This window comes from Euprymna scolopes, chromosome 45 (genome assembly GCF_053919585.1).
Source record: "Euprymna scolopes isolate OS-2025 chromosome 45, ASM5391958v1, whole genome shotgun sequence".
Taxonomy (NCBI): Eukaryota; Metazoa; Mollusca; class Cephalopoda; order Sepiida; family Sepiolidae; genus Euprymna; species Euprymna scolopes.
In genome coordinates this window covers 39,042,981-39,069,989 of record NC_136526.1, presented here as the reverse complement: position 1 = coordinate 39,069,989, position 27,009 = coordinate 39,042,981, and the positions used below count along the sequence as shown (strand labels likewise).

At 34.0% G+C, this 27,009-nt stretch overlaps 2 protein-coding genes across 5 annotated transcripts in view; both read right to left on the bottom strand.

The window, feature by feature from the left end:
* The window catches only part of LOC145269474 (uncharacterized), a 57,646-nt gene extending 53,040 nt beyond the window's left edge, over window positions 1-4,606 (bottom strand). The window contains exon 1 of one of the 2 annotated variants that reach the window (XM_080125185.1): window positions 4,586-4,606. Coding sequence is in view for 1 of the 2 variants with exons in the window: in XM_080125184.1 (XP_079981310.1) it covers window positions 2,368-2,382 (15 nt within the window). In the remaining variant the exon portion in view is untranslated. Of the gene's footprint in view, window positions 1-2,367; window positions 2,524-4,585 lie in introns of those variants that run through there. The other variant, XM_080125184.1, reaches the window with a different exon arrangement.
* Window positions 4,607-13,333: 8,727 nt separating this feature from the next.
* Window positions 13,334-27,009, bottom strand: part of LOC145269472 (uncharacterized) — a 92,323-nt gene continuing 78,647 nt past the window's right edge. For all 3 annotated transcript variants that reach the window (XM_080125182.1, XM_080125181.1, XM_080125180.1), the window contains 2 exons: window positions 19,931-20,070; window positions 13,334-13,496 (listed from right to left, as the gene is read on the bottom strand). In XM_080125182.1, coding sequence (XP_079981308.1) covers window positions 13,379-13,496; window positions 19,931-20,070 — 258 coding nt within the window. In that variant the 3' untranslated portion in view covers window positions 13,334-13,378. The remainder of the gene's footprint in view (window positions 13,497-19,930; window positions 20,071-27,009) is intronic.

Sequence of the window (27,009 nt, the reverse complement as noted above, 5' to 3'; positions counted from 1 at the left end):
TACATTTACTGCTACAAATTTGCAGATTAAAATACAACTGTGTCAATTGTAATTTTTATTTGATTGCTTTTTAGCCACAGATAAAGAATGCGGGAAATTATTGACAGTGGTTTCAGCTAGGCGGGTGTTTTTCGTGAAAGATTGGTGAGGGGGGACTAGAGATTGGAGCTACGAGGAGCACTTGTCATGGAAATAACGATAAAACAACGACAGGCTCGCGACGTCTCGTCCGTGGGAGAGCAGTTGCAGGGAAGAGAAAAAAGCACACACCCCCACTAAGCCCCGAAGTCTATTTTGTACTCCGTCAAGGCAGGATAGGCTGTTTTAGCAGCCCTTGCCCAGATATGGCAGCATTACTCCATCCTTGGCCGTACATTTATATAGGTAGAGAATTGCATCAGGAGTGAGATATCTACTAGAGCGATAGAAGGATCCCACCTTTTTTCAGCGACCTAGCAACAGATTTGATGTACGTGTTCCATTTAAGATCAGAAGTAAGGTCAATCCCAGAAGCTTGTCAAAACATGAAGCCTCCCCAAGACGAGAGCTATCCATTTCAATTGATTGCAGATGGGGATGAGAACGTTGATGATGTAAAGATATAAGCTTGGTTTTAGATGCATTAAATGTAACCAACCACCTCTTCCCCCAATGTACCACGCGCTCGAGATCAGCGGAGAGAGAATCAGAGAGAACTTTGTCATTTACGGCCTTTGATGTGTTGCCATAGATGGTCGTGTCATCAGCATAGATGTCAACGAATGTGTTTTGGGAGATCATTGATGTAGATCAGGAAGAGAGTTAGGCCCAGGATGGACCCCTGAGGGATTCCAGTATTAATACTGAGGGCCTCTGATTTCTGACCATCAACCACTACTCCTATGAGTCTATCAGAAAGAAATGATTAAATAATTGAGAAAACATTTCCAGTTATACCGTAGCTGCAAATCTTGTAAAGTAGGCCTTTATGCCATACCTTGCGGAAGGCCTTTTATATGTCAATAGAAATTGCCCTAAAAAGGAAGCCTTTTTCTAGAAATTCACTATGAGATATAACCGTTAGCACATCTGCTGTAGATCTATACACACACACACACACACACACACACACACACACACACACACACACACACACACACACACACACACACACACATATATATATATCGACTGGTGTTAATCATGACATCCTGCACTGATGATCTCCGAAAAGATGAAAAACTAGTGTCTGTAGGTATTTAATAATTATTACAGTAAATAATTATGTCAGGCCCTTTTCAAGAAACTCGTTTCTTATCGTTGAGCACTTTCAGTTGAATTAAGTCGGTCAATTTAGCTATTACGTGCAGATCTATAATAAGAGAGACGTCAAAAAGCATTTAATACATAAATGTTTAAAATTCAACATCATTTTTTGCGGTTAACAGTGGCCGAATGGATTGGGTCCTTGCTAATGAAGCCAGACATGGCTTCTGTCCGTAGGTTCGAATCTATTCACTGATTATTTCCGAAAAGATGTAACACTAGTGTTTGTAGGTATTTAATAATTTTTATGGTAAATAATTTAAGCTGTTCTGCCTGTCTTAGGAATAATGTCCATTCATATTTTATAAATTTTACAAACACTAGGAACTTGCTGGATATTCCCCATTTTCGCGTTTTTGCATCAAACAAAATTAAACTAAATTTAACCCATATTTTTATTTCATACGTCTTGCAGATTCATTCTTAGAATTCATATTTATAAGTAAATAAGTTTATGATATAATCCTTCACAAACAACACGATAAACATATAGACATAGCAAACATTTCAAAGGTAGATATGTATCCTTTCAAGAAGTATTTCTAATCTCATGCAGTTCAATACAATTTTGATTTAAGTTTTTCATATGAATAATATAGACTTTCATATTTGAGCCAGTATAAGTTTTTCCAGCTGTACATATGTAATGAAATTCAATCGATTAATTGTAAATGAGACGATTAGAAGATATCACTCATAAAATCTATTGAGGTTAATTGCTCTTCAATTTAAAATGACAAATTAATTTTACAATGCCCTTGGATTTATTCAAATGCAATTTTTCGTAATGATTGATTTCTAATTGTTGTCAGACGAGAAAAAAATAAAATATATCGACATATTTTCATACAATTGAATTACAATATATATATTATATATTCTATATGGTTCAAGTTTTTACCCAATATTTTTATACACTTTTGAATGAGTCTACTTATCCTGCTTTTTTTAAATAATAGAAATAAAACATTTTTATTTATCGTAAGTGAAAATAACACAATTAACTTAATTCTAAATGAAGATAAAAACAATAATAGAACTATTAAGTAAAAAAATGTTTACCTGAACCGGCTTCATTCTACAATGCAACTGCAACGATCCAAACAAATGCCCTTTAAATGATTAATGATGACAAAATAACGTTATCTACAAATGCGGAGTTAACTAAGGTTTTACATCAACACAGAGAATAATACTCATGGTTTTAAAGTGTTAAATAGTGCTGTAATATGTAAAATAGTTTTGTATATTTGAATGGCTGCCCATGTACACATGTCATAAAATTTAATCGATTGATTGTAAATCAAACAGTGAAAGATATCAATTTAAAAATTCATTATGGTTAATTACGCGTCGATCTTAATGGCATATTAATTATCTTATACTGCCTTTAAAATTATTTGAATGCAATATCACGTAGTGATTGATTTCGAATTAATAAAACATTTTTTATCTTAAGTGAAAATAACACAATTAAACTTAATTCTAAATGAGGATAGAATATATAACAAAACTATCTTTAACTGAACCGGCTATATTAATCTACATTAATCTAATTCATTCAAATGCAAATTTGTGTAATGATTGATTTTTTTTACTGTTGTCAGATTAGTAAAAAATTCTAAATAAGGATAAAAATCAATAACAGAACTATTGAGTAAAATTACTTTTTTATCTGAACTGGCTAGATTCATCAACAATCTACAGCGTAACTTCAGCGATTCAAACAAATGCCCTTTAAATAACAAATGTTGACAAAATTACGTTATATACAAGTGTACGGTTAACTAACGTTTTTACATCAACGGAGTGAATAATAATTGTTTTTTTAAAGTGTCAAATGATGAGATAGTTATGGATATTTTTGTATATTTGAATTGCAACCCTCGCACATTATCTTAACAGTGATAAAGGAGAAAAATATAAACATGAAAATATAATACAACAGTACAGTATTGATAGGCAGGAGCTGCTCGATGCGATCTATTCTGCCTTCAAGACCGGCTTCGAAACCTTGTACATGATGTCTTTTTTTCCCACAGAAGAAACATTATGAGCTCTGATCTAGGTGTGTCAGAAACTGACCTTACGAATGCGTGAAATATATTGAATAATTCGACCCCTGTCTTTCCAAGCTTATAATTACTCGAAAAATGTAATTCAAACCCTAATGTTTTTCAATTAGAGGAGCAACGACTAAGGTTTCATTTAAAAAAAACAAAAACAGAAAAAAGAACAATGTGGGGTTTAAAAAAGGTGTTAAACTTCGGACTTTACAGGTAAATTTCTAAAAATCACTTCTTTTTTGTTTTAAATTTGAATATATTATTTATTGATCTTTTATATTCAACTAGCAGCTAAATCTCACCCCTACACAGTAGAGATCTCTAGGTGTAAGAGAGCTTTCTCTTCCAGTAGTTTCTTCCACAGAACCGCTAGACTTCGGAATTCCATTCCAGATCCCTGCTTCCCCAACTGTACTGACATGCAGAAGTTCAAGTGTAACGTGAACTGACATCTTGCTGCCCAACTCCCTATATTGTACCCCAGTAGTTTATGTCCCTGATAGTAGCCCTCTACACCAAAGTGGCAATGTGCGTTGTTTGGGGTGAAAATGTAAAAAAAAACACTCGACTAGCTACAACCACTATCAATAATTTCCCCCATTCTCTTTTTGTGTCTAAATCTAAATGTAGATTCCATGAACAAAGCTTCTATCTTAGAACTACCCGCCCGTGGAACACTGTTTTAATAGCATACTCCCCAGTCGATTGCAATACAATAGCCTTCAAGTCTAATGTAAACAAGTTCTTCTTGAGCTGATAATAAATAAATCAAATGACTTATTGATATTTTTGTCTATTTGAATTGCGATCGTTGCGCCTTGTCTAAAAAATATGAAAATAGTACAGCACTATATTATTAGTATTTTTTGGCACAAATTATGAGTAAAAAAGACGATAAATTATGAGTAAAAAAGACGATAAAATTGTGCGAAAGGAACCATTATGATATAAAATTCAATTTCAATCACGTTATGAGAGTAATTAACGTAAACAAAATGTGTAATCAATGAAATAAATTTAGCCAATATGTTACAATAGAAAAATGCGAGCATGAAAAGTAATATGGTTAGACTTAAACACGGAAAAGTAAAGGACTAATCGTTAAAAATGGGTTAGAACAGGACCAGTTATTCTAGTAAAAAATATAATAAATTTATAACTTAAACTATTGCAGCATTAAGAATTGATTATATAGAGTTATAAACTGAATTTACCCGTGATAGAAGTCACAAATGAAAGAAACCACAAGTTGTATAAAGTGTATATATATATATAAATATATATAATATGTATCATAAAGAATACAGGAGCAACTGAAGTGGTATGAGAGGGACGTGTTCGCGGCATGCGGTTAAACATGGTATGAATGTCTCCGCTTAGTCTCTGAAACCAGTGGTATTTGTAGGACTGGTTGATTCCATTTAGTTCTCAAATAGGGGTGATTTGTACTTCACAACATTAATGCTGCAATATTTTAAGGTATCAACGTTTTTTTTATTTTTATTAGAATATCTTGTCCTTTTTTCCAGTTTTAACAACTAGTCCTTTACTTTTCAATGTTTTAGTCTAACCATATTATATTTCATGCTCGCATTTTTCTATTGTAATCCATGATTTTTCAAGGCTTCCAATAAATTAACCTGTTCTTTGTTTAATTTCAGTCTTGTTTCCCCCCCATAAACACGTATATAATAACAATGAACGGCACTCGTCTGCTTTCAACAAAATCCCCGCAATTATCTTCCTTTCATACTTTCATTCTCTCTGTTTCACTTGTTGCTTCTCTTTCCGAATTAGTAGCAACGGTAGTGCTGAAGTGACGTTGTTGCTATGGAAACCAGTCATAAAACACGTCGCTCACCTTTTTTTTAAAATATTTTTACGATTTTGAATACCAGAAAATTCATCATAACATATGTTTTACTGAACGAAAACGGAAAATATATTTTTCACAATATAGCTGAAAAGGTGATTATAAACTGTAATAATTGTTTGAAATTTGGTCAAAAACTGAGTGAAAGATTAAGTTTTAAAGCAGTTTTAAATGACTAAAACTGTTACTTAACCATGTATTCAAAAACTACCGTGTTTGAATAATATTAGTAAGATATGTAGTATAAGAACCAACCCGAATGAATATGAACTGCATTCTATTTAAGTAATATAAACAATAGATGATTACTTATATTCAACTTTATAATAGTAAGCACGTTACACTAAATGATTAGATAATAATTTAAAAAAAATCCAAATTGATGCCAAAAATAAATAGAACTAGTAATAACATAAAAAGAAAATATCGAAATTTAAAACGTCAATTAGAAAAAATCAATTACAAACGATAGATTTAAATAAACCGGAAGTTTAGCATCGTAAATTGTTTGACAAACTCTAACAGTGTTTAACATATAGGTATATGCTTACAATTATTAGATTTTAATTTTTTAAAATTATAACAATATTTTAAACCCGGACAGCATCAGATTATCTTGCTGTTAACCATATGAGGGGTGGGGGTCGGGGGTGATAATAAAGTTTTTGACACGCGGTTTAAGAAAAGATCAGGTCTATTTCGAGATATTATTGAGAAAAATTAATTTCCCAACGCAATAAAATAGATTGGCGTCAAAAATCTAGCTGATGACATGAAAAATCTTCCACATAAGCTAAGAAGCTGCCTCAAAGAATCGAAGTTGAAAATTTAGCATCTTGAAACAGTGTGCTTCCATTGACTCTAGAAGAACCCGAGTAGTTTAGTTTTTCCTTGGAGTGAAAATATCTTATGCAATAATTATTTTTCATTTATAAGAAAGTGATCTCTGAAGTTATAATTGATTATCAATTGATTTTATCTCTGGAAGATCATTTAATTAATTTATAGATTTGCCCTGAAACCTGACGCTTAAACTGAAACTGCGAGATGATCATATCTGCTGATTAGTGAAGCCGTAAAGGAAGAACTACATCTCGACAGCAAACGTTTTAAAGATCCTGACACCTGAACAGTGCCGGGCGCATTTTGTATAATTCCAACAAAAACTTGATATGTCTGACTATATAGTGTTTTTTCAAATATACATATGTTAAGGCCTGAAAGTGTACCATTATCTGTTTACACTGGGATTCGGTCAAGAATGCCCCAAAACGGCAAAAAATGACACGTTTTGACCCATAGCCTTTGATCCATTCATTAGATTTTCCTGAAACTTGGCCAAAATGTGGAGGCCGTTGATTTTAATATAAATTCAGCATAGGTGCCCCTGGCAAAATTCTGATTCGTATCCTTCTGGGACTTTTAGGACTAAGAAAAATGCCTTTTTGAAGCTCTTTTTCATATTACTAAAAACCTTGATATTTATGTCTATGTAGTGGTTTTTCATGGTGCTGAATTCAAATATACATGTCTTAAGACATGAAACTGCATCGTTTGTCCATATTCACTGGGATTCAGCGTTCACAACAGCTGAAAAGGGGTCATAAATGCCCCAAAATTGCGAAAAAAATGACATTTTTACCCCATAACTTTTAACCCCATCCATTAGATTTTTCTGAAACATTAGCGAAAATGTGAAGGCAATGTTGGCTCTTCACACTTCTCAAATTCTTCATTTCTTCACTATTTTTGTGACGTCATCTCACATGCAGCATCAGAGAGGGGGGGCCATGCACGCGCGGCTTGGGGCAATTTCAATGGGAGATAGGGTTAGCGGCCCCATGCCGAGGTCGACAACACAACCCTCGCAGATCCTGGATATGACCTTAAACTATCTGATTGTGAGGCCTCAGCTAGCGAGCTTTGAGGAATGTGAAGCCACGCCTTAATTGCCATTGCTCCCAGGTCCACTCTGACTCGGCATGGTAGTATCTGTTAGGTTCTCAACTAGGGGTTAAATAGAAACTGACTTAAAAATAAAATAAAATATATTCTATTAAAAACTTTTTCTTCAAAATTACTGGATCCGGCATTAAATGACCTAAAAAGGATTGATTTTTTCATGCGCTGATGAGCTTTTCTAGTCGGCAAAATTGAAATTAATGAACCATTATATACGTGTATGCTAATATTGTTCTGAAACAATTGCAGGCAAGTTATTGTCTTACATTTTTAAAACGAGCAAGAATAAGAGCGTTTTCTTATGTAAAACATTCATTATGAGAAATAATTATACACTAGCATACCCGTATCCCAGCGTTGCCCGGGAAATAAGAATAACTGAGAAAGTAATAGTACTACTATGACTAATAATGATGATAATGATAATAGTACTACTGAGGAAATGTGATATAAATAATGGTGATACTACTGATAGCAATGTTTATAATGATTCTAATAGAACTAACCATGGCGATAAAATAGTAAGGAAAGGAATATAATACTAAATAAAACAGCAATAATGATAATATAATTAATAATAAGACAGATAATACTAATTAGAATAATTAGAGTAATATAAAAAATAGTAAAAAAACAATATTAATTCTACTACTACTACTACTACTACTACTACTATACTTACAGATATCACTACTACTAATAAGAGAATAATAGTCAAACAAAAATTATGTATGCTGTAAAATAAAAATAGTATTATAACTTTAAGTATTAGCAATAATAACAAAACGAAAATCCCCATCACCTACAACAATAAAAAATAATCATTTCTCCTAGCAAACTCCCCCAGAAATCTTAGCGCTAAGTGAAACTATGCACTTTACCGTAAGAATACAGACAGACATATGTACAGACTTGCAGCCTATATTCAAAACACCCTCAATTTGAGGTCCTGGATATGACCTTAAACTATATCCGATGGTGAGGCCCCAGCTTGCGGGCTCTGAGGAGTGTGGAGCCACCCTTTAATTGCCATTGCTCCCGGGTCCACTCTGACCCGGAGTGGTAGTACCTGTTAGGGTCATAACTATGGGTTGAATAGAAACTGACTTGCAAAAAACAAATATATTCCATTAAAAAAATTTCTTCAAAATCACCGGATTCGGCATTAAATAACCTGAAAAGGGTTGATATGCCGTAAAACAAAAAAAGCCAACCAACCCTCAATTTGACTAGAGAGTTCAAGCTAGACGACCAGGCCTTCATGTTTTTAGACTAAACCTGCAATATAGCTGCGTATAGTTTCCATACGGGTTTCCATGGACCCAGGACTGTACTCCAATTAACCAAGGTTATGACAGCATAGATGCAGCACTGTCCTTGGATACTAGCGCGCAAGTACATATATTTGATGGTTTTAATGTCCACCACAGTAATTAACTTGGTTTCTACTTACACAGACACGGCTGGTAGCATAACACGTAGCCTCTCTATATTCCATTCCCTTTCACAGACGTTCCTGACCTGTCTTCAAGATCGAGAGAACCAACAAAATCTATCTGTGACCACAGTTCACAATGATTGTGTAACATATCCCTATAGCCCACTCAGGAATATCGATCACGTTGTGTTTGCTCCGGCTCTCTCCAAGCTTGTCTTAACGAATCTTGCTTTCCCAACTGCTGGAAAATTGCTTCTATTGTAGCAATTTACCAAAAATCTGACGAATAAACTGACCGACTCAGTTATCGCTTCACTAGCTTCTTCCCTCTCTTCGCCAAAGTCTTTGAGTCCTTAATCCATCAAGCACTAGTTGGCCACCTTATAGACAATAAACTTTATGCAAACGACAGTATTTATTTAGGCAAGCGCATTATACTGCAGATATCTTAACTGTAATCTATTAACGTAAATGTCGCATACTGGTGAAGGGTGTATAACGAGCATATATATGTTTGTCATGTATACATACGGATGTATATATATATATATATATATATATATATATGTATATATGTGTGCATATCCATAATGATTCTCTATTAATATATGATTGTTAAACGTTCTAATATGTGATTCATATACTGCCTATTGTGTGTTGATGTGTGTATACATATTTTAACAGTTTATATAGATCGTTGTTGGTTTAAAACCAGTAAAATCATATCTCAATCTTCCTTCCGTGTAAATATACTTTGAAAAAATGCATCTATATTCTGAATCCTGAAATTATAGACATAAAAACAAAAAAATTTCCAACATCTATGGCGACTGTTCGCGCAAAATACTGCCAACTTAGTAAACAGCTTTTCCTTCTCCCTTTGTTAGAAAAATCTCTCATTAAAAATGAGGACTGAGAGACAAATAAGGAGAAGCGAGAATAACGGGAGCTGCCGATAACGCATCCATAATGCATTGTCTACTCCCCATTAAAAAAAGAAAATGATAATATTAAGTATTCTACTTAATATAAGTTCAATTGACGTGTTTAAGGGAAAGTATGGTGATAGATTCCTCTCTCACTAACTGAAAATAAATAATATTGTCGAATCTATTTATGCTATATTTAAAATCAACTTTACTGAATAATAAAATTACGATTATATAGCCTATATAAATAAAACAGTAGATGTATGTATAGGTCTATATGAAAATATTTAACTGATAAACTCTTAAACTACTGGTTACATAACAATGTAATTAAAAGGAAATAGTGATCATACACCAAGGATATTTTTTAAATGTATAAAATCTTTGTTTGGATGGATGAATACCGCATACAGAATGTTCATTTCAACTTACATATTCTCTTCTGCTTGGGCTGTGATAAAACTTCTTAAATGTACTTGTGATGTTGGGCTGTATATTAACCTTAGTCAAAATCGGACTGCCCCTTCTTTAATTGATTTTTTTCAATTGTCGATATTCGATATTTATCGGAGGCATTCCGATGCAAAACTTTTCTAAGGACACTCATAGACACGTAAAATCCATTTGTGTGAAATTTCAAAAAGATCAGCCAAGCCGTCTCTGAGTCCATAGAGAACGAACTTACACGCCCACAGATATATATAATATATATATATATATATATATATATATATATATATATATATATATGTATATATCTATGTCTATAAAAATGTAAATGTTGGTTCGTTCGGAGTTAATTGTCTAAAAACCCACTGGACGGATGGCTTCCACGTTGTGGTATAATATGTTTACTATATCCATGTGTGTTTTTATATATTTCTTTTTAATTATAACATTATACTTAATTTTTCTATGATAAATAGCTGGATTTCTTTGTACCGAGAGGATATTTTTTTTTATTTAGGGACAATTATTTATTACCGCTTCCTGTCACGTGACCAGTGTTACAATTTAGCGGTTTTCCTGCTACATCTGGAGATTTCGTTTACAATCTAGCGGGAAATTCTAGAAAATCTGGAGGTATTTGGCACCCAGACACCCGCATTAGATTGCTTGAAAATACTTTAAAACATAAAATAAACTCATTCATGTAAGTAAAAAAAAAGTAGCATTTGTTGCCTTTGGTAACAATTATTTATTGATTATTTGTTTTGTTTTTCACCTTTTTTTCGACTAACCATTCTTAAATCTCACTATAAAATCGATTTTTCCAAGTAGGTGGGGGGGCATTCCAATCTCCCCGAAGGGGTTTGTATTACTGTACACGGGTTTGTATTACTGTACACATAGATTCGAAAAAGTTGTCAAAAAACAAATATATAACAAATAAATGTTATCAAAGGCAAGATAAGTTACTTTTCTGCCAAACTGGCTAGCGATTTTCTGGACATTTCTTTCTCCTGATCTCGCGGGTTTTTTTTAAATCTCAGTTGACAACATTGCATCACTAAAAAAACACCACAGGCTTAATGTAAACAGAATGTGTTTACAATATCGGTAAATTTTCAATGGGTTTATTGATAATGTAACCATGTGATTGAACTTTAATTTAAATTAACCACACGTGGTCGCAAAATGAATGCTGACGCTCAAAGTGTATACACATTTTGATTCCTCCCTTTACTTAAAAATTCACCAAAAATCAGGAAATTAACGAATTTTAATGAAAATTGCAGTATTTTTCAAATAATGATCGCAGAATATAATGAACTAATTATTTTTACTTAACTCTTAGTGAAAATGTTTTATTTTCTTTAAACAAAAAAATACCTTTACTAAAGTTATGGTTTTCAGTAGTAAATAAAAAACGCAAGAATTTATTTTTGCTTTTTTTAAAGCATCGTAATTTGTAACAATAAAAAATAATTTTTACAGTAACATTACGAAAAAAGCCCCTAAAGTCCGTATTAATGTATTCGATATAACTCGAAGAAAAATGAATTATCGGATACTATTCATGAAATTAAAGATTCAATTAGATTCCTATTTCAGTCACCTAAATTATTTAGGGTGAAATGAGTTTAGGAATTTATAGCCAAACCTAAATATTTTTTTGGGTAAATATCCAGATACGCTACTACAGAACACCGACCACTCTAATTTGTTTGGGGGGGATGTGATGTTGGGGCGCGCGCGCTAACATTATATCCCCCCCCGCTCGCGCCCCCAATGTACAAAGTAAAATCTTCGGAAAATGTTAAATGGTGTTCTAATTGGTAAATGTCGGTGCGTTACTTACGGAAAATTTGAAAATTCGATGTTCCAGGTAAAAAAAAACAGATAAATTACCCCCCCTACTCCAACTTGGTGTGCTTTCCTTTTCTTATTTTATTTCTTTTTCAGCTAATTTTAAATTTTCCACCCCAAAAGCGCTATAATGTATTTTTGAAAATTAGAAAATTCTATGTCCTGGAAAAAAAAATCCCCTCCCCCCAACGTAGTTTGCTTGGTGAAGCCGTCGTTTATGCTACAGCGTGCATGCGCGTAGCATAACGGAAGCTGCAAAATGGTGGAAAGAAGTTCGTGGGTTCAGGGGTAAATACCATGCAAACGGTAAATTTGCCCCAAGTTTGACTATCAGATTCGTTGTCAGCGACCTCAATTACCTATAGAAAAACAAATTAGAGTGGTTGGTGTTCTGTAGTAGCGTATCTGGATATTTACCTTTTTTTTTCTTTTTCTTGCTTAAAAAAAATAGAATTTATACAGTAAGTTAGGTAAACTGACTTTTTCGTTTAAAAATGGAATTATTTCCCTTTCGTTATTAACTTTAAAAAAAAAAATTTTTTTTAATAAATATTTTGTGGAGTTTGTATTACTGTACACATAGATTCGAAAAAGTTGTCCAAAAAGAAATATATAACAAATAAATGTTATCAAAGGCAAGATAAGTTACTTTTCTACACATTCGAACATTAGAAACAGGACTGTTACCAAGTATCCAGAAGCTGGCAATATCCCAGAACATTATTTTTCAACATGATAATGCCCCTGCACACACTGCTAAAGTCACAAAAAAATGTTTTCTGATAATTCAATTGATGTGATATTTTGTTCAGGTCAAAGCCCCGATTTAAACCCAATCGAGAATATTTGGTCCATAATATCTCGTGCATTAAATGGAAGAACCTTTTTGAACAATGACAAACTGCGGGAAGCTGTGCAAAGCGAATGGAATAGCATATCCCCCGTCACAGTGTTCCACTTTGGTTGAGAGCATGTCTAAAATGATTGATCTTATGAAGAAATCAAAAAGGAATGCGATTCCATCCTAAGCAGTTATTAAAGTAAATGTCTTGTTCTGTGTTAGTACAATAAAATGTATAAAATTTGTTTGATTTATTATTTTTTTTGCTCACGAGTGTATATACGAATAGTTCGTCATATATATATCGTCGTTCAAAATTGCTAATTACGTTTTAATTAAGTTTAATTTTTATCCGAAAATGTAATAAAATAAAGTAAAATATTCATCAAACAAAAGAGGTTACACGTGGTGCATCCTCTACATATCCATATTAAATAACTTCTGCTGTCCATAATTATCCGCCGAGGCATTATCTCATCCTTTCCTGTTTATGCAGTATGTGTTCGTTCACATGATATCATCCGTTCAGACGTGAAAAAAAAAAAAATAGGCGACGCTAAAGTGTATATATTCGCTAGTATAAAAAAAACAGCACAACGAAACTAAACGTTTTTTTTAATTATAGCAAGAATTTTTATTTATATTTTCAAAGTATTATAGAAAATCCTCATATAATTTACCACCATGAGGTAAAATTTTACACCGTTTGTTGAAAAATTCATATCCGCGATAAATTTTTTGTCCCCGCTGATATTTTGGCACTTCGACGACCCTTAAAGAAAGAAAATAAAAGAAAAACTGAATATAAATATGAATGTAATGAAGACACGAGGAAATGGAGAAGTCTAAAAATTGGTCAGAGATTATTGACAAAATTTGTAAGTGTTATGAGGTTAACTGGTAATAAGAACGAAGGAACACAGGATTTTTAGGAAACGGGCATGTATTCACATATATTACGGTACGAACCGAAACGCATTCGGGCTTACGAAAAAATAAAATGTCTGAGTAGCCCCGTAAGTGTGTCTTAGATCGTGGCAGTGAGGGAGAACATAAAGCCTGGGAAGATAAACCTTCCAGAACTCAACAAGACCATATCCGTTTCCGAGCGCAAGAAAATGGGAACGATTGTCGAGAACGTACTCACGCAGGTACAACTGCCCATTAGAACCGTGCCAAGTGAGCTGTGAAAGTCTCTATCTCTCTCTCCCTATCTATCTATCTATCTATCTATCTATCTCTATCAATCTATCTAACTCTCTTATATATATATAATATATATATAATATATATATATGTATGTATATATATATATGTATGTATATATATGTATATATATATATATATATATATATATATATATATATATATATATATATAATTTACTTTGGGGGTAATTGCGCCAAATCTGGGGTAATTCCGCTAACTAACAAAAAAGTGCAGGTACGATTTCTCAACGGTGGGGCGTGTGCATCCGACTTCCTTGGTAGAGACTGCAGAGGTGTTTAGACCCAACATTCGCGGAGGAGTTTGGTAGAGTCCTCAAAGGTCAAATCCTTGAACTTTGACTCCTTAACAGCCAATTTTCTGTCCGAAAACGGTTTACAAAGATTTTGCAAAATCTCAGTACCCTGCATATCAAATTTCGAGTCTGTAGACTTAAAATTGACAGAGTTATTGCATAGGGAAATGTACACACACAGTCACACAGACACACAGATACACAGGCACACAAGCACGTTCACTTTTATAGATATACTAGCATTTCAGCCCGGCGTTTCCCGGGTGTTAAGGTGCGTGTGTTGAGTAAAAAAAAAAAAAAATGAAAAACTAGCAGTAGGAAGGTAGGATCGAACCCGACAACCACCAAACCGGAAGTGACTTATGTTTTAATCAAGGCCAGACAATCTAAAGGAGAGGATCACTTTCAAAAATATCGGCGAAAAAGCGACCTCCCCATAGAAAACTGTCCAGTTGAAGGTGTCGTCTGAAAGGTCGAACTTCAAAACGATACTGATCTTGTAAAAATCCGTCGCCTCTATCGAAAGTTTTAGGCAGACATGCAAACATGCATACATACATTTATATATTGGTAAGTAAAAATTTTCGACCCACACCGATTAAAAAGCTTGCTCTATCTCTGAATAACCTGTATGTCAAATTTCAAATGTTTACACCAGAAATATTCTGAATAATTTGGTAGAAACCGCAGAGGTAATTTTTTTTTAAAATTTGACCCCTATTATGACTCCTTAACATTTATTGTTTTGGGCTCAAATCAAGTTGTTAAGTTAGATCCATATAGATCCATATCCAAGGAACCTATATCTAAAATTTCAAGTGTTTATATCCAAAATTGTCGGAGGAGTTTGGTAGAGCTCTTAAAGTCAAATCGTTGAACGTTGACCCCTTAACAACCATATTTCTGGCGGAAAACAAATTACAAAGATATTCCCAAATCTTAGTACCCTGTATATCAAATTTCGAGTGTGTAGACTGAAAATTGACAGAGGTATTGCATAGGAAAATGTACACAGACAGACACAGAGACACACAGATACACACACAGACACGTTCACTTTTATAGATATACTAGCATACAATTTGATACACATGGCACTGAAATTTGGGAAAATCGAGGTGATCGATTTTCGGCCAGAAATTTTGCGATTAAACAGTTAAAGCTCAACGATTTGACCTTTGAGAACTCTACCAAACTCCTTCGACACTTTTGGGTCTAAATACTTGAAATTTTAGATATAGGTTCCTGTGACATGGATCTAACTTAATAATTTGATTTAAACCCAAAACAATAAATGTTAAGAGGTCATAATAGGGTCAAAATTAACACTTTTTGTTTGCTCAGCATACCCCTCCAAACACCTGGCCAACGTTAGGCTGAAATGCTTGTATATCTATAAAAGTGAACGTGTCTGTGTGTCTGTCTGTGTGTCTGTGTATCTGTGTGTCTGTGTAATTTCCCTACGCAATAACTCTCTCAATTTTAAGTCTACAGACTCGAATTTTGATATACAGGGTACTGAGATTTTGGAAAATCTATGTGATCGGGTTTCGGCTAGAAATTTGGCGATTAATGGGTTAAAGTTCAAAGATTTGAATTTTGAGAACTCTACCAAACTCCTCCGACAATTATGGGTCTACACACTTGAAACTTTAGATATTAGTTCCTTGGACATGAATCTCAGTTAATGACTTGATTTGAGCCCAAAACAATAAATGTTCAGGGGGTAATAATAGGGGTCAAATTAAAAAAATCCGCTTTTTTTTATCAGCATACACCTCCAAATACCCGGGCAATGCTAGTTTATCTATAAAAGTGAACGTGTCTGTGTATCTGTCTGTCTGTGTGTGTGTCTGTCTGTGTACATTTCCTTACGCAATAATTCTGTCAAATTCCAGTCTACAGGCTCGAAATTTGATATACAGGGTACTGAAATTTGGGAAAATCTATGTGATCGGTTTTCGGCCAGAAATTTGGCGATTAAAGAGTAAAAGTTCAACAATTTGACCTTTGAGAACTCTATAAAACTCCTCTGACAATTTTGGGTCTAAATACTTGAAATTTATATATAGGTTCTTTGGACATGGATCTAACTTAATAACTTGATTTGTGCCCAAAACAATTAATTTTAAGGGATCATAATAGGGGTCAAAATTTAAAAAATTGACCGCTCTCTTTTTTTTTTGCTCAACATACACCTCCAATACCCGGGCAACGCCGGGAAGCCAAGCTAGTATATCTATAAAAGTGAACGCGTCTCTGTGTGTGAGTTTGTGTGTGTGTGTGTGTGTGTGTACATTTGCCTACGCAATAATTCTGTCAATTTTCAGTCTACAGGCTCGAAATTTGGCATACAGGGTACTGAGATTTGGGAAAATCGATGTCATCGATTTTCTGCCAGAAATTTGGCGTTTAATGGGTCAAAGTTTAACAATTTGACGTTTGAGAACTCGACCAAACTCCTCCAACAATTTTGGGTCAAACACTTGAAATTTATATATAGGTTCCTTGGATATGGATCTTACTTAGAACTTGAGTTGAGCCGAAAACAACAAATGTTAAGGAGTCATAATAGGGGTCAAATTAAAAAAAGTATTGCTTTTTTTGTTTTTGTTCAACATACACCTCCAAACACCCGGGCAACGCCGGGATGAAATGCTAGTCTATATATATATATATATATATAAAAGTGAACGTGTCTGTGTGTGCATCTGTCTGTCTTTGTGTGTATAGTTCCCTACGCAATAACTCTGTCAATCTATAAAAGTGAACGTGTGTGTGTGTGTGTGTACATGTGCGCGTATGTGCGTAAATTTGCCTGCGAAATAACTCTGTCAATTTTCTGTCTACAGACTTGAAATTTGATATACAGAGTACTGAGTTTTGGGAAAATCTTTGTGATCTGTTTTCGGCCAAAAATTTCGCTGTTAAGGAATAAAGATTATACGATTTGTCCCTTGAGGTCTCTACCAAACTCCTCCGCCAATTTTGCGTCTAAACACTTGAAATTTTAGGTATAGGTTCCTTGGACATGGATCTTACTTAATAACTTCATTTTAGCCCGAAATATTCAATGTTAAGGGGTCATAGTAGTTCGACCATCGAAAAATTGGCTAAAAACATTAATATCTTTACCCTCAACTGGGCATTTTTCTACAGGGGGTCGCTTTTTCGACAACATTTTGGAAAGTCATCCTCTCCTTTCGAGTGTCTAGCCTTAATTGAAAGTCACTTCCGGTTTGGCGGTGGTCGTAACAGTAAAGACGTCAGGTTTTTTCCCCCATTCTATTTCTCCTTCGCGGTACGGGTTCGACCTGGCCTTCCTACTACAACTTGTTGTTTTGCTCAACAGACACACCCAAACACCCGGGCAACGCCGGGTTGAAATTTTAGTATTTCTATAAAAGTTAACGTGTCTGTGTATCTGTGGGTCTGTGGGTCTGTGAGTGTGTTTATGTGTGTGTGCGTGTACGTTTCCCTACGCAATGACTCTGTCGATTTTCAATCTACAGACTCGAAATTTGATATACAGTGTACTGAGATTTGGGAAAATCTTTTTGATCCGTTTTCGGCCAAAAACTTGACTGTTAAGGAGTGAAAGTTCAATGATTTAACATTTGAAAAATCTACTAAACTCCTCCTCTATAATTTTGGTTGTAAATACTTGAAATTTTAGAGATACGTTCCTTGGACATGGCTCTAACCTAATAAATTGAAGTGAGCCCCAAACAATATATGTTAAGGGGTCTTAATTATGGGTCAAAGTTAAAAAAAAAATTGACCGCTGTGGTCTCTACCAAATTACTCAGATAATTTCTGGTCTAAACATTTGAAATTTTACACAAAGGTTATTCAGAGATAGAGCAAGCTTTTTACTCGGTTGGGTCGAAAATTTTTGGTTACTAATATATAAATGTATGTATGTACGTATGTTTGCATGTCTGCCTACAACTTTCGACAAAGGCGACGGGTTTTACCAAAATCAGTATCGGTTTGAAGTTCGACCGTGCAAACGACAAATATCGAAAAATTGGCTAAAAAGATTAATATCTTCACCTGAAATTGGGCACTTTTCCACATGAGGTGTCGCTTTTTTCGCCGATATTTTTGAAAGTCATCCTCTCCTTTCGATTGTCTAGCGTTAATTAAAACCTACGTCACTTCCGGTTTGGCGGTGGTTGTAACAGCAAAGACATCATGTTCCCCCCCCCGTTCCTTTCCCCCTTTGCGGTACGGGTTCGAGCTTGCCTTCCTACTACCACTATTTTTTTTTTTGCTCAACATACACATCCAAACACCCGGGCAACGCCGGGCTCACATGCTAGTATATATTAATGATTTAAAAAGTAAAAAAAAAGAGTCGTGCGCCATCTACGAGAATCGAAACCAAAACGTTCAGCTCACGATTTATTTTGCCTCTGTCGTCAATGACTGGGCCATGAAGATATTTATGATGCAAGTCTAAAAATTAAAACACGAACCAACAGCTACTACGTTATACATTCATAATGTCGGCGTTCGACCTTCACCTGGCAATTTTTTTTTTAATTTTCACACTTTTGCACAGATTTTTCCGGGATAAAACCCAAATATAAAGTTTCGCGTTGATTCAAACACCTTATATATGAAGTTTCCTGTCTGTAGACCAAAAACTCTAGGAGGAGTTTGGTAGGCAAAATTTGTTAAACAAAAATAGTCGTATACATAAATATATATGGAAACAGTTTTCTGTTTACTATAAACGTTTTACGCAAATATTATGCAAGTATAAATTATATAGAATATCTACATAAATATAATTATACGTAATAGTTAACTAAAGATGATCATCCCATAAGAAAACCGAATAAACTAATAAGGAATTAATTAAAATGAAGGTTTAAAAGAATATGCAAATTAGCTAGATCTTTTGCTAATGAATGCAATTCCACAACCCATATATAAGAAAATTGTATTTTCTTTTTTAAATAAATAGAAAAGAAAGTTTTTAATATGAATATCAATACATACACAAAAAAAACCCGAATTTATAGGAGTATGGGTAGATTGATAACTAGTCTTTATACTTACTGACGTCAGCTTTCGGTCGTTGAATCTTTCGACCGTAACCAGGTTTAAAATCCATGTTTTTGTCAACTAAGGAAACTGGGTTAAATTTGCATTGCAAGAAATCGGACCTTGGGTTTACAGGTGTGTCCATAGATTAAAAAAATAATCAATCTTAAGGGGTCACTAGGATATTTTTTTCATGTGTTTCATACTTACGTTATCATCAGTGTAGGTATGTCAAATGACTCTTTGTTCCATTTGATAAGTCTCTGTTCTCGCCCACCAAACAATTGTCAGGGGAATGAAAAGAATTAAGAACTATTAAAAGCCGAATTGAGTCGAATACCTTACAACACTATAGAGTTTGTACGGGCGGAAGTCGTGAACGTTACATAAACGCTTAGTTGACGCTCTTGGTTATAATTTCAGAGACAGTGCACATTCTTATGTATTAATTATTAAAGAGTCTTGATAATTATAATTAACTAATTATTATTCTTTTTACCTACAGACACTTGTGCTTTATGCTTACGCAATCATTAGTGTAGGGATGAAATTCCAACCCAGAATGTATGTTTAAGGTCAACATGTACACCGTATTAATGCTATGCATTTTTGAGCATGGAAATACGTACAAATTTTTGACGATGTAGTATAATTCGTTATTGGATGAAATTACAGCATCGCATGGAAGATTGTAAAATCCACCCTGTAGATTACTTTCACCCGGCACAAAATCCATGTCGTCCAGATTGAATTTGTAAAGATATCCCTTCTGCAAAATAAATAAATAAATAAAAATATAAAACGCCAACAAAGAACAAAAATTCAGCATTAAGGCGTTTATTTTTTAAAGTTTAACTTTTTATTGATGTAGAATGTAAATTATCGTATTTTGTTAAGCTTAAGGCAGAAAACATTTCTATCATCTATCATCTAAACCCCACGTCTGTTAAAATGTATGTATGTATTTATGTCTGCCTAAAATTTTCGACTGAGGCGACAGATTTTCACAAATTCGATATCATTTTGAAGCTCGAGCCTTCGAACAACAAATATCGAAAAATTGTCAAAAAACGTCAATTCCTTCACCCTGAACTGAGCAGTTTTCTACAGGAAGGGTCGAATTTTTCGCTGACATTTTGACAAGTTATTCAACCCTCGGGTCAACAACGTCGCAAAAAAGGGGTTATTTCAACCGCCGGTGATGTCATAACCACAGTAGGTGAAACTGTCTTTTACATCTCTTTTTATATTAACTCCCTGTTTATGTAAAACTAGCGGGGGTGTCTGGCGTCGCCCGGGTGTTTGCTGGTGTAAAAGAAAAATAATGTAGGTAAGAAGGTAGTTTCGAATCTGAATCCTTGAGGCAAAAGCGAAAAAAATCGTGATAATTTCCCTGAACGTTACAAAGGCAGTGAAATGAAAGTGGATGAAATTAAATGATTAAAAAGTTATGTGAAAGGTGCGTACATCTAATGAGGTCAAACATCAGGCCACAGGAGAAATGGAATCTTGCACTTAAATTTTACTGTGAGGCAATTTTTTTTGTTTGTTTTTCCCCAAGATGTTGGGGAGAAAGCCAGCTCCCCTTAAAAAAAGAAAGGTAAATGTCCAAATGAATAGCAATTGTCTAATAGCATTGATCGAAGCGGATTTTCTTTCTGGATGTCCCCAGCGAGAAGGCCAAGGAATTACCTCGCTCCAATAGTTTCACTTTATTTATACTAAAAAGCCGAACAAACACACGACACAACGAAATAGCGGGAATTTATAAAAGTCAATCAAAATAAATGAAGTGTGATTTGACATGATTAAAATCCGAAAATTGGAAGAGAAACTGCAAATACCTTTAATATGTTTCCATTACGCCATTTGGAATTTTATCAAACAAAGTCACTAAACCCGACTATTCGTACTTAGTAACTACATTAATTTATGAATCTTCTACCAAAATGTTCTATTTAATAATTAGTAAATTTATTAATTCTAATTTATGTATGCAAACTTATGAAAATAACATCCATAAATTATAAACTATTATACATGTTTGCATATACGAAACTAAACTTATTATTATTCCAGTTATATTTTGTAGAATCATTCAATTCAAAACCTATAATTACTTTACATTAAGTTTAAAAATTCACTGAAAACTCTTTTGTTTATCGTAATTGAAAATAGTTAAAATTAATTTAAAGTGCGATAGAGTTAGCTCCCTTTTCTAATATTTATTTTTCAACATTTTTACTGGAAACATTTCCAACACATAGTCATCCATATTAACCTAATAAGTAATATTAATACAGCTCTAATGTCTTTCACTTAATGTTATTAAAAAATTAAATGAATGCATATTCCAATATAAAATGTTAGTATAAAAAATTATTTCAATCGATAGTTATAAATTATTAAGTTATACTTCATTTCTGCTTCTGTTGAGTTGTAAATTAATTGATTGCTTACATTTACCTTAATTTTAATTTATTTATTAATATATTTATTTATATTATTTATTATCAATATCACCACCATCATTATTATTTATTTTTAAATTAATATTTTTTACTTTTACAGTTACCATACTTTAACCAGTTCAACATTCGACAATCTCGTATTAATAAACATTTTACGAACTTGTTACTTATTTAAGTATAATTTTAGTTTCACATTGGATATATGCTAATTCTCTAATAATTAGGTTTCAAAGTTTCCTAATCTAATAATATGTTATTTTAGTCATAATTAAATGAATATATATTTAAGTGAAATCTAATTTTAATTTAAATTTAAGTTAATTATAAATATTGTTTAGACCTACAAGTATAGACCATGTCCATGTACAATTTTTCTTATACTATAAACCTCCCATATCCTATGTACTTTAATTAATTTTTCACCTTAAATTTAACTAATAATTCCGAAACGAATTTATAGACGTTAAGTTAATGAATATATATATTAAAAAATATATTGTTTATCTTAATAGATGTTCAATAGATATATCTTATTATAACTATAACATTGATCTTTGCATTCATTCTAACAATTAACCCATTTAGCTCATACATTTAAAACCACTTATCAATCAATTAATAATCACTTGTTGCATCATATACATTTAATTTTTAGATCAAAATTTCGAATCTGATTGTTATAAATAGATTTGTAATATTATGACTGGTGTGAGCAACCTGGGAATCCATCTGACAGACACCTTATGCATATACAAATGGTCACGAATGATAGTTGCCACAGACCCTGTACTAATGTTAACATCTTGGGCTATTTGGCGAATAGTAATGTACCGATCTTCCGAAATGGCAGCCTCAAGTTGACGGACAGATGCCTCATCAATGGCAGAAGGGGGCGACTAGGTCTGGGAGCTGTTTCCTCAGACTTCCGGCCATGTTTGAATTCACGATGCCAGCGTTTGACAAGGTCATATGATGGGCATTATCACCATAAGTTTCTTTCATTTCATCAAGTCTCCTGTAGTGTGCGTCCTTTCAAATACAAAAACCGGATCACTGCTCGACATTCAAAAGGCTCCATTGCACACCTGACTCAGTTCAAACACCTGTAAAACAGAAACCACAATTAGTTCAGAGCTGTAATTTGTCACATAACATGTAGAGATATAAATCATTGCACATGCAAAATTTCAGCTAGATAAGACAAGTGGAAGTGGATCCATTACTATTTCCTATACTAATTTTATATTTTATTTTTCCTCCACACCTAATTATATAATATAGATGTACGCTCTTTTTTATCACTATATAGTTAAATACTATATTATATGAAATATATTAACATACTTATCTTCATTGTTCATATTAAATATTAATTAAGATATATTTTTGTTAAGGTTTGAGACATTGTGTTGAACACAGATGGCGGCGTAGTTCAGATCAGTAACCAAGATGGCGACCAAGAATCAAATGCGATCCGTTTCGTAGGTAACCTCTTAAGTTCTGAGATATTATGTTGAACAAAGATGGCGGCGTAGTTCAGATAAGTAACCAAGATGGCGGCGTAGTTCAGATCAATAACCAAGATGGCGGCGAAGAATTAAATGCGGTCCGTGACGAAGCAAATGGCGTACTGATTGAATCCAAAGTTCGACGGGCTTTCCGGTGGGGCAAGTTTATTGCTTGCTGCCTGAGGCGCCCCGACCAGGGAATGCCGACGGGGTTACTCAGGCAATTTTTAAAATTGCAGGAGTGCCCCTCCTTTAGGGGAGCCTGCGGGGTTCCCACTTTCCGGCCTTGTGCCACATTTTGCTGAGGTGGGCAGCAAATAAATATCTACCCCCACCACTTCGTCTGATGGGGAAGGTCTCCTAGCAGCTTCGGCTGCAGGGAGACAGGGTAGTAGTACTCGTCAAGGATTCGTCACTTGACACTCAGCCCAACAGGTGAGGGGCCGGGAACCGGCCCAACACCAGTTGGACTGAGGTACACCGCCTGGGTAATACCTAGGAGGTCCACCCTCCCAGGCCTTGCCACCGGGCTTTCTGGTGGGGCAAGTTTATTGCTTGCTGCCTGAGGCGCCCCGACCGGGGAATGCCGACGGGGTTACTCAGGCAATTTTTAAAATTGCAGGAGTGCCCCTCCTTTAGGGGAGCCTGCAGGTATCCCACTTTCCAGGCCTTGTGCCAAATATTGTGTGATGTGGGCGGCAATTAAATATATACCACCTATCACTGCGTCTTTTGATTTTGTGTTGAGTGTTATACGCGATTTCTCCTTTCTGTCTCTCTTCCTTTTTATTTTTCGTCAACGCCTGTTTTTCTTTTTACGCGACACTTTCTTTCCCTGTTTCTTTTACTGTTATTTTTAACAGTTTTTGAACTGTTTGTTTAACCGATTTTTAAACGGTCCGGCTATGGCCGCTTCAGCGTGCCAGACGCCTGTTGTCGTCACCGTGGGGACGGAGAACATCGCAGCTGCTACACCGAACCCGTGGACCAAACCTCCAAAAATAGACATCGACGTAAACCAGTTCGTTGAGAAGGCAAAACAATGCCTGGATCAAGTTACCAATACAGGACTCATCATTAACATCCCGAAATTGGACGAAATTAAGAAAAGATGCCAAACATTATTCGTAGTGGATAGGAAGATGAAGAAGGTGATAAGAGCATCCGTTGACATCATCATAAACCTTCTGGCCAATGCAGGACTAAGACCCTTACGTGCCATTAAGTGCAAGGGATACAACATATGGAGCGCACTCTTCAACTCCTCACAAGAGTGCCTCACTATTTCCCAAAAGGAAATCATCACCCAACAATTTATACTGAGAACAGAATATTTAGGCAAAAGACACACCACAGTTTCTGTCTTCCATGTTCCACACTATATAGACGGCGAACACCTCGGCGCCTTTTTTCTAAAATTTGGAGAAATGGTCCACGTTGAGGTAGACGAATTCCACGGTGTATGGGCAGTCGACATTCTTCTGAACAGGGAAGATTTTCTGAACATCCCTTTCTTCCTTGAGGTAGGAGACGAAAAGCTCCCTATCATAGTGGCCGGCAGGAGACCCACCTGCTGGAATTGCGGCGAAATCGGACACCTCACGTCCGAGTGCACCATTAAAAGACCCACGCCAAACGCCAAAAAAATAATAGGCCAGCATTTGGGAATCAACACACCAAAAGTGTTCCCAGCCAACCTACCATCAAAGTGACCAACACCACTGATGAGACCCTCAGAGGAGAATCGTTGGTTATAAAAATGATTGGCGAATTCATTCGTCTCATGCCTCCCATCACAAGTCAAAAACATTTTACAATTTTGCCATCCTATATGCTATCATTATCTAGATGCATTTGGCATAATAAATTAGTTTCTAAATGATGGGGCATTATCACCATGAGTTTCTTTCATTTCATCAAGTCTCATGTGGTGTGCGTCCTTTCAAATACAAAAACCGGATCACTGCTCGACATTCAACAGGCTCTATTGCACACCTGACTCAGTTCAAACACATGTAAAACAGAAACCACAATTAGTTCAGAGCTGTAATTTGGCACATAACCCGTAGAGATATAAATCATTGCACATACAAAATTTCAGCTAGATCAAACAACTGAAAGTGGGCCAGGGGCATTACTTATTGCACGGCCCTAGTATATATTAAAAAATCTATAGTTTATCTTAATAGATGTTCAATAGATATATCTTATAACTATAACAGTTATTTTTACATTCATTTTAACAAGTAACCCATTTGGCTCATACATTTAAACCCACTTTTCAATCAATTAATAATCACTTGTTACATCATATACATTTAATTTTTAGATGAAAACTTCGAATCTGATTGTTATAAATAGATTTGCAATATCATGATTATTACTGATTTGTTTTTCGAATCCATAAACTACCTTACTTAGCAAACTTAACTTTAACAGTTACTAACATTACTATTAAACTAGACGTCATATTACCATGATCCATTACCATTTCTTATACTAATTTAATATTCAACTTTTTCTCCACACCTAATTATATAATATAGATGTACGCTCTTTTTATCACTCTATGATTAAATACAATATCATTATGTGAAATATATTAACATACTTACCTTCATTATTCATATTAAATATTAAGATATATTTTGCCATCCTATATGTTATCATTATCTAGATGCATTTGTCCTAATAAATTAGTTTCTAAAGTTTTATTTATTCTGTTTATTTTCATTAGCTTATATTTATATGAAGTATTTATTTCCATAGATAAAATACTTAAAATTATAGTAGTTTCATTTATTTGTTCCTCTAATCTATTTTCCAAATCATGTTTATTTAAGTCCATTGGTTATTTTTTCATCTAATTAAACTAATAATAAATTACTACTATAGAATTTAATACTATTTATATTATATCTTATCATGATATTTTGAAATCATACTAAAAAGTACAACATAATTTTTTTTCCTTTTTGTTTACTGTTTAAATTATCATCAAAATTATTGTTATATTTAATTTAGATTAAATTGTTTACATAAACTTTATTATTACTTTATTTTTTTATTATTTTCATTTTTATTCTCAACCTTATGCATTTATATATTAATCTCAATAAATCAAAATTAACTTTATTCGCTAAGTACGTTAATTTAATTTCAATTTAATGATTTTACTCATCAGGTTTTAGTCAAGATAATACATATTTTGATTTATGTAAACAGTTTTGAATTACTTCTTGGCGTTTGTTAAGAAAATGTTCTTTGGATATTATGATTGCAAAGATTACATCGGCCCGACTCGTTTGGTGAGTATTTACTAGCACTACCCAATTTTGTACTCAACTTTGTTTTTCCTTAATTCCCCAATCCAATTTGCTAATGATATCGTTTTCATCTTATTGTTGACATGTAGTATTTTGAAGGATGCTATATGATTATTGAATCTTTCTTTAAAGTTACAATCTGTGGCCCCATTATGTGTTCTAGATTTGTTATTATCTGTTGCGTCACATTTATATACTCCGTAAGATATGAGACATTTACCTTCTAATGGACATTCGTCAATATTCCTGCAATTGCAAAATGATTTCACTTCAAATTTTGATTATTTAATAATCCTCCTACATTTGTCTCTTTGTTTGTTTTTGCATTGTTAGAACTTATAATAGTTTAACTAAATTAGTCTATATTGCTCTGTAATTATATTGCGCTTCTTAAATTAGGATT